This window comes from Scomber japonicus, chromosome 1 (genome assembly GCF_027409825.1).
Source record: "Scomber japonicus isolate fScoJap1 chromosome 1, fScoJap1.pri, whole genome shotgun sequence".
Taxonomy (NCBI): Eukaryota; Metazoa; Chordata; class Actinopteri; order Scombriformes; family Scombridae; genus Scomber; species Scomber japonicus.
Window position 1 is genome coordinate 22392994 of NC_070578.1, and position 17013 is coordinate 22410006.

Below are 17013 nucleotides of genomic sequence, written 5' to 3' on the forward strand. Positions count from 1 at the left end.
CCAATTATATACAGTTTTTTTAAAAGACAAAAGCCAACAAGTTGTTAACCATTAGTTTCATCTTTTACAATGTTTTATTTTTTAAATTGTGTTATCAAATCGTCATCTGAAAAGGAACTACAAACAAATGCAGTGGAGTAGAAAGTATAAATGGAGGTTAAGTATAAAGTAGAAGTACCCAAAAATGACACAGTAACTTACATGGTTACATTTCACCACTTATAGTCCTTGAACTCAAAGGTTTTCCCATGTGGCAGCAGATTAATGATGAAGATGATTAACATGAATCAAGCGTTATGTGGCGCTATTCTCACACCTCTCCGTGCTGGTCCAACATCATCATATCACAGATTGAGAGGCGGACACTTGGAGCAACACTGATACAGACACACACACGGAGACCTCCGGTGGTGCTACTACGGGACAAAATGTGGCTTCGTGGGGAGCTTTTGAAATCCATATGGCACGCCTTCACGGCCCTGGACTTGGACCATCGTGGAAAAGTCTCCAAATCTCAGTTAAAGGTGTGGATCACTTGTTTTCTTCTTGTTTGCTAGTTGAGGAACGTCCACTGCAAAATAAGTTCACGTGTGTCTCGATCACGACTCCCGATTTCATTTTCTTAATATTTTGTCTGTATTCTCATTTTTGATTCAATTAACATGCGACGTAACAGCTTCCTAGTGTGTAACTTCATATCAATGGTGGCAAGTAAGTCCATTACTCAAATACGTTCAGGGACGTGCACAGACATTTTGAGGGGTTGTGGGTTTAGAGAGTAGGCTATAGCCCATTTCCGCCAATGGTATTTAAAAAAAGTAACTTATTATAATGAGAAACTTTCTCAGTACAATGACTTAGTAAATCAAAAATAACGAGAAACAATATTAAAATGATGACAATATCTCAAAATAATGAGATACAATCTCAGAATAAAAAGAAAGCATATCTTATTACTTATGAGTATCTCATTATTTTGAGATACTAAATCATTATTTTGATTTTTTCATCAATTTTGAAATGCTATGTCATATTGAGATACATTATTTTGAAAGGTTCTCATTATCTTGAGATGCTATGTCATTATTTTGAGATGCTAAGTCATTATTTTGAGTTTCTCACATTCTGTACTTAATAATAATAGTAATAATAATAATAATAATAATAATGCATTTTATTTAAAGGCGCCTTTCAAAGCACTCAAGGACACCTTACAAGGCACATATAACACAACAACAGTACATCAAACAATATAAATCAGGTAACACTTAGTGCAAAGATAAAGAATAAGTATGAATGAGACTACAAAGTGCATTAGTACTATAAATAAAACAAGAATATGATTGCATAGTTAGTGAGAGACAGAGTATGCCACTCTGAATAGGTGCGTTTTCAGGCGGGATTTAAAGGTGTAGACAGAGTCTGAAGTGTGAATGTCTGGTGGGAGAGAGTTCCACTTAAGTAGCCTAGAAGTACAGATTTTGTTTAAAAAGTACTAATTCAATTCCTTAACGTAAAAGTAATAAAGTACAGCCTCTAAAATGTACTTAAGTACAAAAGTAAACATTAAAAATGAATTTTTACCGTCAAATAGCACAATACCTCTCCCGATAACTAAACAAACGTTCTCAGCACACAACATAGGATAGTTTTCCTCTTTTGTTAACAACCTGCACAGAAAAAAGTCTGGTTTTGCAGCAAGCCAAATTTCAGACGACCTCTGTAAACTACACAGTGCACAACATGTGTTCATATTGGTGGCAATTTTAGACCCTTTTCAGGGATGCTTTTAGGTGCACTTATGTTTCAAGGTTCAAATGATTTAATGTAGTTCTGTCATTAATATAGTCTTTCCCTCAGGGTTTATTAACTATCTTAGAGTCCTCTCTGTAGAAATCTGTGATTGTTTATTCTGAACCATTATTATTATTATACACTATAGTAGACCACTCTACTTAATATTTATTGTTGTAATTTATTTTATGTACTGAAATGAGTAATTTAGCAGGGGGTTTGGGCATTGTATGTCAAATTATCATTAGGAGCTGAGCCCCTCTAAAGGCCTGATCCTAGAATCGCCCCTGGTTCATATGGTAGAAGTCTTCCTGCTGCTATCATTCTCCTGCAATGTCTGCACACATTGCACAATATTTCGAGAAAAAACTCAGAATTTCTGAGATTAAAGTCGTAAATTTCTAAGAAAAAACCTTGGATATCCTCCGACATTATAAAGTTGCAAATTCACAAGAAAAAAAAAGGATATTCTTGACGTTATAAAGTCGCAAATTTGCGAGAAAAAAACTCTAAAAAAGGTGTTTTATTCTGCCAAGCAGTCACATAGCCTCAGTGTGCAGCACTGGAGAGACGTCGCTTGTCGTGCATTATGCCTGTCCTGGAAGAACTGATCAAACTGTACTTTTCAGTTGGGTTTAGCAGTAAGGACATACTTATGTAACCTAGCGTTATAGACATCCATACTTACATAATACAATAATACAATAAAAACAAGGTGCCCCACTGCTTGAACAGGACGCCCACACATTTATTACCCTTCACTTTTCTCATCACACGTCAATCATGCATCCACATACACTCACTTTCGGTTCACTCCTTCAAATTTAAGAGAAATAAACTCAGATATTTTCTGACATTTCTTTGAAACAGGCTCAGTTTCTTGCATTGTCTTTTCAAAGTCCAGATGTTTAGGATGATCTGGTGATTGTGGGCTAAGATAACAAATTTATTTTTTATACAAAGTTTTTTCTTAACAGGTGGCTTAGAGTCAATGTATGTTTCTTTCAGTTAAGCATTCACACAGTGAAGATGTGGAGTTTTTGTTTTGAAGGAGTAGAACAGAAGTGAGCGTATGTGGATGTGCAGTGATTGGCGTGTGATAGATATTAACTTGGTAGAAATATTTTTGTTTTCAGAGATGGGTCTACATGTTTGGTTGTGTACCCCCCCCCACCCCACCCCCCCATTTGTGCATTATGAAATGAACACTGCCAGCTATCAATTTGATAGTGAAAGACGTACCTCTATGGTGATCAAAGCGCTTCAACACTGCACAATGGTCCTTTATGTCATTCCTCGTTATAGAAAGCAGAAGCTAAGGTAAGCACAGAAACATGTTTGAAACCAAAAGTGAAAACCACAATATTCAAACTTCACACATAATCTCAGATGATTATTATTTAATATATTTTATAGGCTTCATCATGTAAAGTAAAAATTTAAAAGCAGATCTTGCAAAATGAATGAATTAGTATTGTATTATACATTTACATATTTCTTTTTATTCATATCTCATATCACTATGAATGAATACCACAAAATGTCTGGAGTACAATAATAAATATTTCTGTTTATGAATTTTCTAGAGACGATAATATTAAGACAGTGCTAGGTAAAATGCTTTCATTATTTTCAATCCATTTCTAAAGAAAGCGTCTATCACACTGTCACTTCACAGACTTACAATTCAGAGAACAAGAACTTCTTTTCATACTTTGGGGGTATCAACACATTAGTCCCAAGAATAGCAAGGGTATAACAACAAGGCCTATATGACTTTTGACACAGGGGTTTTTTGTGTCCCTACCATCAACACTTCTAACTCACACAACTCTGAACCATTTCTTATTTCAAATGTGCATCCTCCTTAAAGTTTCACAAATCGTCTATACATTATAAAAAACATTTTATCTCCAGAGTGAAGGGTTTTATGTCTCAAACAGACCAGGAGAAGTTGATTCATGCTTTCATCTCAAGTAGACTCGACTACTGTAACGGTCTTCTGACTGGACTCCCACAAAAAAGTTTTAACCAGAACAAAGAGATCAGAGCACATTACTCCAGTTCTAAAGTCTTTACACTGGCTCCCAGTCAGCTATAGAATAGATTTTAAAGTTCTGCTACTGGTCTACAAATCACTGAATGGTTTATGTCCAGAATACATGAATGACATGTTAGTAGAATATAAACCCAGTAGAGCTCTGAGATCTACTGACTCAGGTCAGATAGTTGAGCCCAGAGTTCAAACTAAACATGGTGAAGCAGCTTTTAGCTGTTATGCTGCACACAACTGGAACAAACTACCAGCAGAACTGAAATCAGCCCCAACTGTGAACATTTTTAAATCCAGGTTAAAAACACTTCTCTTCTCCTGTGCTAATGATTGAGCTCTTTTAAAGCACTTTACATTTTAATATTTCATTTGCACTCTATGTCCTTTTAATGATTTTAAAGCTAATCATTATTTTATGCTGCAATCTTATATTTAATGCTCTATTCTAGCATTTTATTTCTGTACTTTGTTTTTATTATTAGTGTGGGGGGTGGGGGGTTAATTGTATGTTTTAATGTTTCTCAAATTACATGTTTTTCTGTTTTATGTAAAGCACATTGAGTTGCCATTGTGTATGAAATGCGCTATATAAATAAAACTGCCTTGATTTGCCTTGAACAAGAGCATAATAATTTGGCAAGAATAATCTCAGCAGCCGTGAAGTTATCCTTCAGTAACATATCACTGTTTGACTTTAACATACATGAAGTTTGCTGTGTGTAAAATAATACAATGTAAAGGCTTACAAATGATATCAGAGCTAACTCAGCCAATAAACACCATGTTTCTGTTTCTTCATTCTGGCTCATTTCAAAATACAATACAAAGCAGAGTACTAATGAATTAACGTCACAGATATCAAAAATATAAATGTAAATATCCTGTTCTTCAATGTTTCTCTTCTAGGCTTTTACACAGTAGGTTTATCATAAAACAATCATTAGGCCTACTGTTAAAGAGTATGAAGAGAGAGTGATAGTTTAGATGTCTTTTTTATTTGCTACGCAGCAACATGTGTTTTTTAGCTTTGCTGGTAACAAAAAATCCCAGTTGGGGTTGTTTGTCACAGTCTCTTCAGGGTTGGTGGTCACATGTTGGCAAATACGTATATGGGGTGATATATCTTTTTAGATAGCAAAATAGCCAGGAACAAAGGTGAGACCCCCCCCCCCCCATCCCCTGTGGCCCAATTGTTGAGAAATGCATGCAAATGTGTCCTCTTAGGAGCCAAAATGTGCTAAGGTGCCCTCCTGGTTGGCAAAACACACTAAACTGCCCTCTTGGGTGGCAAAAACACACACTAAAGTGCCCTCTACAGTGGCAAGAAGGCGTTGTATGTGCCCCTTTGTTTCTTTTCGCCCCTGCCCTTCAAAAAGTCTGTGCACACCACTGCAGAGCAGTCAGATAAGTTAAACTACACAGTATGGTTATATAAGGATAAAAAATGCACTTACAGGAATGATTGATGCAGGAGATGTGTTGTTTTATTTCAATGAAACTAAATATTTTAAATGAGTTTCTTAGATTGCCTTAATTTTTTATTTTTCCCCATTAAAATAACACAGGGACAACCAACTCCATAGTGTGAGATTAAGTCCACTCCATTACACATGAAAGGGGAATCTATACAGGATACGGTTTATGAGGAAGGGTTAGGGTTAGGGTTACCAAACGTATTCTCCCCTAAGTAGTACAACTTAAATACAGCATTAAATAATGCTTAAATTATTTTTTAATTCAGTAACTTCAGTGCACTTTTTAGCATAGCACATATTTTTACCTGTTACTTACTATTGTGTTGTTTATTGTGTATTTACTATGGTTGTTTTTTGTTGTCTTGTAACTGTCCTTATGTATTTCTAGGCATGTTAGTATATTTTTGCACCCTGCATATTGTGTATTTTGCTACAGAGATGCCAGTATGCTGTTACTCTTCTCAAATGCTCCTGTTTATCCTCCAGTCTTTCATAGATTTTACTGCTTATTAATGTCTCCCTTGTGTAGTAACACTCATGCAGGGTTTTTAAAAAAGGGAGAAAATGTAAGCCTGTTTAAGCCACTTTAAATGTTGTTGAAGTCATAAGAGACCTTGTTACAGGCCTTTTTTCTGTAGGAAAGGCCAGAGAGAGAGGTTGTGTTTTGCTGTATGGGATTCTGGGCCTGAGTTTGTTTGCCTGCTGGGTCTATGTCTATGTGCCCAGCGTGATAAAGACACAGTCTGACTTCAATGGTCCTGCAGGGTTTTTCATGTCACACATATGCTTTTTCAACACTGTAGAGTGGCTAGAAAAATGTCTAAAAGTCCCTATTTTTCATTTGTGGTCTTTATCCGTATCCCTGAGTTTAAAGCTCAATGTACCAAGTGCTATCTGTGGAGTGTCAGAGGAAAACTTTTGCAAGTGGAGTTTACTGTAATTAAACTATATTCCTTGTTAACGAGAAGCTACTGCTTAGTCAAAATTACACATTTTCATATGTGAAACACTTTTATTATCCTGGGTGTATGTTCTGCTTAACTACCTTGTGTAACGATGGCTCAGTTCAAGAAATTCAATTTCATCATCAAGATCTGAGGCAACGCTTGATCAGTAGTGCTTGTAAATGTTAGCGGTTTTGCATTTCTGGTAGCACAACCCAAAAACCATGAAGCAGGTCTTGATCATGATCTCAACTTACCTTTCATGTGAATGAATTATTATCTGTTTCTTCACTTGTAGTGTGCATGTTTTATACAGATACTATCTAATTCACTTGCCTGTGGTATTTTAGGTGCTGTCTCACAACATATGCACACTGATGAAGATCCCTCATGACCCTAAGGCCCTCGAAGAGCATTTCAAAGATGATGATTCGGGGCCTCTGTCCAACCAGGGCTACATGCCCTACCTCAACACATTTATTCTTGACAAGGTGGGCAACAAGCTGAAAGTTAACTCCTGTCAACATGCTATAAATAACATGGAAACGAGGACTGAATATCATTGGATGCTTTCTAAATAGTTTGTATGAGTTTCAGTACTGATACATAAACTTTTTCCTTTTTTCTCTATGTTTATTCAGCTCTCACGTTATGTGCTGTGCTGTCAATAAACTTTGATGACAGCAATTGACCTTTGAGGTTTTTAGAGGAAATAATAAAGAAAATGGATTTCAAATTAGCATTGGCCACAATGCTGGGATGAATCAGCAATAAGTCCTCATAGAAACTTGCATGTTATTATTCTAATAATATACATGTAACCTACAAGATCAAAAGTAAAAAGAGTCACCCTGACAATAAACAGCAGCACTAACAGTTACAATTACTTAGTATGTAGTAACACATTAGGCTCACACAGCTAACCTAGTATAATTGCTAACTTTTGGTTAGCACTGAACTGATTGCAGGAAAACTAAATGAACAAATAGTAAATCTCAGAACAGCTGTACTAAAATAGTATTTACAAATAATCCTCTGAAAATTGCTTATATGTATGTTGCATTTTGCTACAAACAAGTCTCACATGCCTTTGTTTCAGAATTCAATTCAGGAAACCAACTAGCTTGACAATCTCACACAATAAAAATTCTCTTAATTTCCTTTATGAGAAGAACTGTATGAAACCAACTGTAACAGGAAATGGTTTCCACTTCCCTGTTCTACCCAGTGTAACACTGTCTGTTATTTATTTATTGATAGAATAAATGTTATTTCAATGTTTTGAAATATGAAATTTTCTCTAAAGAGAGGAGTATGCACTCTGATAGATATTTTTTGTCCTGTAGTTTATTGACTGGTAGTGTAATACGCTGCAAACACATCTGTTAAAATGTTGTAAGACCAACTATGAAACTGCTTTAGTTTCCCTGTTTGTACTTGGTAGCTGTTTTCCTGCCTCTTTCTTGTAGGCTCTGACTTGAATTAAAATGAGGCATTTAGCTATATCAGGTTTGTACCTCACATCCTGGAGGCTCGAGGTTTTGAAAAGAGACAAACACTAGTCCCCTGCATAGCATTTGTAAACACACTGCCCTCCCTTGTGCTGAACTGTTTGACTTTGACTCTGACTGAATGCTTCATGTTCAATCACAGGTACAAGAGGATTTTGATGTACTGGAGTTGTGCAGGATGTGCTGGACTTTGTGTTACAAGAAGAATATCTGCACTAAAAATCTGCTAATCTCAGACAATGATTGTTTCAAAGTGTGGTGCATATTCAACTTTCTGTCAGAAGAAAAGTACCCACTAGTCATCGTCATTGAAGAGGTGAGAAAGAGCTTGAGAAGTTTTTATCTACATTAATCACATTAGTCACATCTGTCCCATTGCCTGTCTCAGAGCAGAAACAGTGGCATCTTGAATTTACAATCAAAAATGTAACAAGTTTTTCATCTCCTTAGATCGAGTACTTCCTGCAAAAGCTGATGGAAGCCATGGGGATCGGATGGAGTGAGGAGAAGTTTGTGGATTACAAGCTCCACCTGTACAGGAAGAAGAACTGCCTGACTGCCTGGGAGCTGATTGAACTGGTGGGACTCAGTTACTTCAGCAAAGGCATACACCGCCAGATTCTGTCTATGGGCATCAATGAGGTCTTCCAAGAACTCATATTGGATGTGCTCAAGCAGGTTAGACTGATCTCATGGTGCATGTGTACTGTGTATGTGTGTGTAGACATTATAATCTAATAACTCAAGAACAATACATGACCCTTAATCCACAGACTCACCCCTTACAGTACATATTTAACTCTCATCCTACTAACATACATGAACTACAGACTGGGGTCTGGGGGGAACCTAAGAATAAACTACTGTAAGAAACAACTGACCTAACAAAATGTATTTCATAGTTCATTTGTTCTCAAAACATTATTGATGTCACCAGAAAAAACAGCTAAAGTTAAATTTGTATATTGTGTCAAATGAACACTGGGTCATTGAAATAGCACATGAGGGAATCCATGGCTGCTCATCTGTGTCTGTCTCACAGTTTCCCCACTCCCTGTTGAGTGTGATTATATAAATAATTAGAATAAATTGTTCCATCTATTAAAACTGCACAGGTGGAATTTGGTGCTTTTGACAATGCTTTTGACTTGGGTCCCCAATATACTGGTATTTAAAGAAAGCACTTATTAAAGCAGAAACAGAAAACAAATATATGAATTTCTTAAGAACAAACTGAGTGATAAAATCATAAAACATTGGAATTATATAATGGAACAAAGCCTTTGAGATATGACAAAAAATATGTCTCTATCTATTGAGGAATATTGGACAACTGAAGTGTCTTTGTTTATTTCTACTGAAGGGCTACATGATGAAAAAGGGCCATATGAGGAAGAACTGGAACGAGCGCTGGTTTGTGCTTAAACCCAACTCACTGTCGTACTACGCGTGTGAGGATCTTGTGGAGCTGAAAGGAGTTATCTCTCTGGACCAAAACTGTTGTGTGGAGGTAAACACTCAATATTGAAGTTTTATGTATGTTAGTTTGTGTTGTCACCTGGATATGATATAATACTGTTTTTTTTTCATATAGAAACATGAAAGAGTGCCATGACTTGTTATTCTCTCTTGCAGTCTCTGCTAGATAAAGAAGGGAAGAAATGCCTGTTTATTATAAAGTGCTCTGACAAAAGCTTTGAGATCAGCGCGTCAGATAAAAAGAAAAAGCAGGAATGGATTCAAGGTAGTTAGTCATTTTAATTAGTCGTTTTGTCATCATCATCTCTTGTTGTGGAGGTTGGGTGGATCAGTCGATGAATCCCCTCTTTCTCTGTCTCATGGCAGCTATTCAGACATGCATTCAGCTGCTGAGGTTGGGGCTGTCCTCTCCTCACCGCGAGGCCCGAAGGAGGCGCAAGGAGCTCCGGCAGAGGCAGCAGACCGAGGAGGGTGATATGGTAGAGAGGATGAAGGAGCTCCAGGTGGCCAATGAGAACAAACAGAAACAGCTGGAGAATATGAGGAAGGTACTGATTTGTGTCGACATGAAACTGACATTCAGAAAAAGGGTTTCTGACATAGTTCCAGTAACCAATTGGACAACTCAATTGTCATTTAATGGAGTCCACTTTCTAGTCATGCTTACTTCAGTAAACAATTTTGGTCCCAGACATAAGTTGTCAGACATTGCTGTTTCTGGTACAGTGACTTCCTCCTTCTGTTTCTGTCTGATTATGATTTGTCTCAGTCATTAGGGTTAGGGGTTTTTGATGTTCACAAAAGGTGCAGTGTTCAATCAGTGGTTTATTTTCTAAAACGATATTGCAAATATGTTGCAGTTCCATTAATTGAAACAAATCAAAAACTACAGCCTCAAAAATCATTATAGTGTTGAATCAAGTCCTCTTCTCTATAAAAGCTGAACATACAGTAATGACATATAAATGTACTATTACAGGGCAGCTTTATGGTGAAAGGTGTTGGTGTTATTTTATATTTCTCTTGTACGCTGTCAGGAGATTCAAGTATCACACATTTATACAGATGTGTGAATTATTATTGTTACAAATATGAATCTATAGATTCTAGACAGACAAAAAATACATCTGAACTTCATGAGCGGTTTTAATTCTTTTCGGCATAGCGTGTTTAATTAAAGATGTTAAAGATTATCCTAAAGAGGGAAAAATGTGGCAAAACTTTGATCTGTCTTACTGATGACCTGGTGGTTGTAGGTTTGTGGTACTGGTAATGCAGTATAAAAACAGAATTTTTGATCTACTTCCCTTTATTTTCACATATTCTGGTTCAATATAACGTAAAAACCCAAATTGACTAAGAGAAACACATGCTCACAGATGATACCGCACAACCCTGTTACTTAAAAGGGAAGCAAAACCCTCTATGCAAATGACACTATATATCAGTCAGGGACACCTGCATGAAGTGACAAGCGAGGCGTATGACCTCCATTGTTTCAGAGCTGCAGCACATTATTGATGGCTTCTCACTTCTCTTTTTACCTTGCCAGATGGCCTTTAGTAAACGTTGAGATGTAAAGGCTTTTTTAACTCTGAGTCTGATCTGCACTTCATTTTAGAATAGTTGCATTTAGTGTAATACAATCTAATGTAATTTGCCACAATATCACATAATAGAGATGACAGGGAAAGAGACTAGGATTTTACTTTACGTCTTTGCCTGCAAATCTCTTTCCTCGAATTTAAAAAATGTGCTGACATGACTTATTACTTCCTTTTCAAGTAACCACATACTGTTTAACAAATCTGAGTTTCTCTTTTAAGTCTTGTTTCTCAGTAAAGTAACAGCTCTTTCCTCTTTTGTGCTTCACAGAAAATGGAAGAGGCTGCGGCTCAAGCGGCCATGGAGGAGCACATGAGGAAGCAGACTCAGTTAGACTTGCAGGATCGCTACAGACTGGATCTAGAGAGAGAGAAAATGGTAACTGCAGTCTCAGCCTGCCTCAACAACAACAACACTGCTCATTTTTCCTGGTGATGATATGGGCTGATATGATAAATGAGACAGAGTATACGTGGTGACACATGGTTCAGAAAGAAGACTGATAATTCTGGTGAAATAAAGCTGTCTCTCTATTTACTGCATATTTTCTGATGAAGTCACCATCACCCGTCTGTGGCTCCGTGCTTCCAGGAACAACAAGCTAAAAATAGTTTAAATGATATATCCCATGATGTTGAATCATCTTTTGACTGAGTGTCAGATGCAAAATCTCTCATTAATCATCATGTTAATACAGTGATTATACAGATGAATGTCTTCGTGAGATGATATGAACTTAAAGTCTTTCCGTTGGTCAGATTACATCATTGTAGTTTCATGGAGGAGGATGTAGATGACACTAAAACCACACACCACACTACACAGAGTCAAAGGCTGAAGATTTACAGTTGTATATATATAGATTGTATAGATTTGTCTTTGGCTTAATGTGTAAGAAAACCTGATTATCTGCATTTTTGTGTGTGTGTGGACTCACTCAGGTGCGTCAGCAGATGGAGGAGCAGGTGGCTCAGAAGTCCAGTGAACTGGAGCACTACCTGCAGCGCGTCCGGGAGCTGGAGGACATGTACCACCAGCTGACGGAGGCCTTAGAGGATGAGAGGCAGGCCAAGCAGGATGAGGAGGCCATGCGCAAGCTACAGGCCAGGTCCAACACACACACACACACACACACACGCACGCACACACACACTCATATCAGACCGTGGTCACTTTTGGGGACATTACATAGACTTAATTTCCTGGAGACTTACTCTAACCATCACCTTCACCCTAACCTACTGACCCAAAAATCAGCTTTTGTTCACAGTTGGAACATCCATCCCCAATCAACTGGTCCTGAGTCTGAAATTTGTCCCCAAAAGTAGCCTTGAACAGACCACACACATGCACACATACACACAAGACAGTGTGTGGATATACACAGAATTGTACAATTAATGTAATGTAAACTAGTTCAGTAGCCCCAAAAACTTTTTGACTGCATAGTCATATTTTGGGCCCTATTTGATCTATCTATAGCGCATGATGTGAAGCATAAGTACATTTAGGGTGTGTCTAAATCAGCTTTTGCTAATTTAATGGCAGAAAAATGGTAATGTGGTAAACCAATCAGTGTCATCTCCCATTCCCTTGAAAAGTCGGGTGCGCTTACTCTTTGGAGCATTGCGATTATAATTGTGCATTTGCCATGCAATGTGTTTCAAGAATAAAACATGAGTTACTTTTTCTGAAAAGAAATTTGGCTGCTAACGCAATGTGTAATTCATAAAAAGGATGAATATGGAGTTATAACTGACCAGTCTGATGAGTGTAAAGGTGTGTGTGGTTGTACTGTAGCAGCCTGGTGTCATCAGCTGATTTAATAAAGAGCGGCTGTGCTTTCCTTGTTGATAAAAAATCACTTAGTGGCATATATATATACATATATATATATATACGTGCGTGTGTGTGTGTGTGTGTGTGTGTTTGGCAGCAGTTCATTAATTGAACCCCAAAAGACCCTCACCTTTGTTTTAACAGTTTCAGCAGATCAATCTTGTCTATAAAGTACTTCCGGGACAGTTAGTCTTCCTTCAAAAAGCTTGAACATTAAAATTCCTTTCCTTATATGTATGTTTGTATGGCTAGTTTTCTTAATATGAACTCAATGAACTTACACACTCAAGAGCATTTACTTTAGGGCTCTTCTGAGCCTAGATTGTAATGGTCACTAATTCAGGACTCCTTACTATTAACACAAAATATAATGACAAGAAATTTTATATGATTAATATGACATTAAATTTAAATTCATAATGTCGTTGTTAATGAATATAAATTCAAGCATAGCTCAGCAAAATGCATCTGACGATAGAAGATGATGAGAAGGAGCCTCCTGGTGGCCAAAGTGTTTGAGATGCTGATCAAGTGATCACAACGTCCCTGGTTCAAGTCTGGTCAGGGACCTTGATCCATGTCATTCCTTATCTCTGCCTCTCCTCTCAATTCCTGTCAACAGTCTAAAAAGGCACAAAATGCTCCAAAAATCAATGAATAAAACAATAAATGGCTCAGGCTCAATCACAGTGATTGTACAGTAAATGGCTATTTTAAATGTGAACTTTTTTGTTGTCTAATTAATGACAACTAACAACACAGTTCATTCCAGTACAACAATCCCACAAATACACAATCTTAGAAAATCACTGGCACTGACAATCAATAAATATGATTATCACAGTGGTCCAGTCATTGTTTTCCATCAGCTGGTTTAATTCAGTGAAATACACTCACAGTGTTCAGTCCTGCTTGCTTCTCTGTGTATATTTTGAATCATCTGGCTGTGTTAGCGTGGGTGATGTTCAAAACAAATACTTTAAAGGCAGATTCTCTGTTGGAGTGAATGTGATTGAACTGATAAAACTAACACATCCAGTGTGTTATGGCTTCAGCTTGTTTATCCCTGTGTACTGAACAGAAACTAAGTGGATAAAGAAGACTGTTAAAATATATTTTTAAGCATGCTTGCTGTGCATTTCCTCACAGGCTGCTGGAGGAGGAGACAGAGAAAAGGGCAGAGCTGGAGCAGATCCACCTGCAGCAGCAGAGGGCGCTGTCTCAGACTCAGGCTGAGAAGCAGGAGTTGGTGACCGAGCAGCAGGCCAAGGAGAGAGACCTGCAGGCAGCCATGCAGCAGCTGGAGACACTGGAGAGAGAGCGTCAAGGAGCACTGCAGGAGTATCAGGTCAGGCTAAATGTAACAGCAGAGCTATAAGACTTACAGTCAGTAATGAGGAGTAACATGAGGGACTGGTGTGTCTCATCTACTAGTCAGAGTTTTGGTTTTGATACTAAGTGATCAGAAGTCTGAGGAATGAAAACACAAACTTCCTCAAAAGACTTCTTTATAACACAAGTCAAAGTCAAATGTCTGAACACACAATGCACATAAGAACCTAAATTACAGTATAACTGGCTAGGTTATTATTTTTGTTTTATTTGATGTATCTGATCAAATAATAGATAAAAAAGATTTTGAATCTGACCTGGTATTTGTTGCCAGCTTTCAGCACCCGACACCTTTTTGATGTTTAAAAAATATTTCAGTTCATGGCAAAAAAGTTTGGAGGTTCAATGCATAGCCCAGGGCCTGGAAAAGTCATGAAACAAACTAAAGTCATTGACGTTTTTTGAAAAGTCATGTACATCAATTTTATTGTCTGTAATGAAATGAATTTAAATGTTGTGAATTTTCATGGAAATTATAGAATAGTTTTGAAATTTTGTGAGTGAGGGGGCCCTGCTAGCACAAGTCAGAATAACTATGTAGACAAATGACATGTAGACAAATTAAATCTAACTCCAGTAATGTGGAAAATCAAGTAAATTTGGTATCTTTATTCTGTTAAAGGATAACTCAGTTCAACACTACAGAAAACAACACAAACGCTGTTGATATAAGTAATTTAATACAAAACATAAAGGCTCAAGAATCCATAAAATCTGTCCAGTTTGGTGCATAAGTGCAAAATATTGGTTTCATCCGTCTCAAAATACAGACGTTTATCTGCAGGTCTGTACTGTGCTGACATCTGTTCAGAGTTCATAGATGTGAACGCTTCTTCCTCTTCCTTCTTCATTTCTAGGTGGTGTCGAAGAAGCTTGAGCGAGCAGCTAACAAGACTAAGAATTGGAAAGACAAAGTGGCCAGACATGAGGGGCTGGTGCGTCTCATCCAGCCAGGTAAAGGGGTCGCTAGCTCATTAGTTTTTGGTCATCATTTACTCATGTATGAACAGTCTTGTAGTTAAAGATTTTAAAGTGACCAGCATTTAACTGCAGAGATTTTTACATTAAAGTTCATGACAACTGGGTTTTGCAACATTATGTAACTGTAATATTGCTCATATACTTTAGGCCAACTAGACATTAACACAGTTCACCCACAGTACTGACAAAACTGAGAGTTTAAGCCTAAATTATTGTTGTTCCACATCCAATGTTCTACTTTGTGGACATATTTGCATCAGTGATTTGTCTTGTTTAAAGGTGCCCCCCCCCCTCTCTTTCTCTTGGTCTTTTAGGTGATAAAGCACCTCAGAAGATGACCAACTGGGGTCCGGCTGCATTTACTGACATTGAGCTGGAGTTGAGAAAGAAGTTGTGGCAGGAGAGTAAAAACCAGGGGGCTCAGGGGGGCTCACCATGTTTATATGGGCCGCATGCTGATGAGGGAGACTCTGACCATAATTAACTACTGAGCCAGTGTTTTTACATTCCAGGTCTGAAAGGTTTTATAACATAAATTTACTGAGCCACGTAATAGCTGCAAAAAAACAAAAATATTTTACAGATTTCATTAGAGTCACGTTTTGCCTTTATATGTGCAGCTTGGATGAACTGCATTTCATCTGTTTCATCTTTAACATTCATGTTTAACAGTTTTTGTTTTGTTTTGCTTTGCAGCTGGTAATTTCAGGTCATCCTTTCTCAGTCTATCTGCTGACTATAATTTCTTTAATTTCATACTTTGTGGTTGTTTCCCATAGTTGTGTTTTGACATAAACCTGTTGTGATGGAAAATAACTGATATCCTGCAAATTATAACAGTTAATTCATTTTCTTGTTGACAGCACTGGCTTCATTTCCTGATAAAAACTTTTATTAGCTAGAGTTAAGTGAAGGCTGTCTGTCATAATCAACATGATAAAAAAAGAAAGTAAAACACCAACTATTCTTTATAAAAGTGGATTTAAATTTCATATATAAGAACATTTTATATAGCTTGAGGCTGCTGTTTCCAAATAAAGATGCCTACATGTGTCTAAAATAGCAACAAGTGTCACATTTTCTTTCTTTCATTGAGGGTAATTTACCTCCTGATCAGGACAAAGAGTGTCCACCAGGTGTCACCATATGAACAGGATCGTCAGTTCACTATAAACTGAGGAACAGAGGGATCCGCTGTGCAGGTGCTACAGGCTCATGTGGAAGCTGCAAGAAAATATTGCATGGACATTGAACTGTGGATGCTGAGTGTACACACTAATGCTTGGAGTTACTTTTATTTTTTGTCATTTTTGTAGAAAACAAGGGGAGAGAGGTGTATCACATGCAACAAGGTGACCAGTCTTAACCATCTGGCTACCAGGATGCCCCAAGTGCTAGATATTGTTGAAAAAGGAGCCACATCGTCCAGATGTTGCCTGGTCCTTTTGTTTTCATTATTAAAGGTTAAGGCTGATCTTATTCTATATTTTTCATATCATCATCTGCAAGAGTAACAGTCTGAGTGCATTCTTATCCTTCCCTACACTGTTTGGCATTCAGCCCCAAGCCCCTTCATTCCATATGAAGACAGAAATCTTTAAAAAACAAAGCTAGAGTTTGTGACCCATTTTTAAAAATATAATTTCCTAAAACATCTGGGCACTGTAGTTAGTCAAACAGGAGTGTGAGCCACAGAGTAATGAACTTTATCAGGCTTTGGCAACACAAACAATACTTTAACTCAGTGTTTTTTTTAGTCCTTTCAGGGAATTTGCTGACAACAGGAGAAATGCAGAATATCACCATACACCCTCCCAGCAGGATAAAAGCATTGCCGTTACCTGCAGGGATAGACGGTCACATTTTTGTGAGTGGTATCAGCAGTGATACTGATCTGATTACACAGATCGGTTATCAGCTGTGGTGTTGCAAAATTCAGT

The 17013-nt window shown here is 37.5% G+C and overlaps 1 protein-coding gene across 1 annotated transcript; it reads left to right on the forward strand.

Moving 5' to 3' along the window:
- The first annotated feature begins 389 nt into the window (after positions 1-389).
- swap70a (switching B cell complex subunit SWAP70a) lies at positions 390-16106 on the forward strand. Its single transcript, XM_053317316.1, has 12 exons — positions 390-524; positions 6617-6757; positions 7920-8093; positions 8228-8455; positions 9141-9287; positions 9413-9521; positions 9623-9804; positions 11132-11239; positions 11803-11969; positions 13850-14048; positions 14950-15046; positions 15388-16106. The coding sequence occupies exons 1-12, from the start codon at positions 429-431 to the stop codon at positions 15555-15557; spliced, it is 1818 nt and encodes a 605-aa protein (XP_053173291.1). The 5' UTR covers positions 390-428; the 3' UTR covers positions 15558-16106.
- The last annotated feature ends 907 nt before the right edge of the window (positions 16107-17013 follow it).

Bases quoted from the DNA above. Each gene is read 5' to 3' on its own strand.
- swap70a (XM_053317316.1), top strand. From the start codon at position 429: ATGTGGCTTCGTGGGGAGCTTTTGAAATCCATATGGCACGCCTTCACG. The intron at 9,288-9,412 runs GTAAACACTCAA...TCTCTCTTGCAG, and splicing joins ACCAAAACTGTTGTGTGGAG to TCTCTGCTAGATAAAGAAGG. The intron at 9,522-9,622 runs GTAGTTAGTCAT...GTCTCATGGCAG, and splicing joins AAAGCAGGAATGGATTCAAG to CTATTCAGACATGCATTCAG.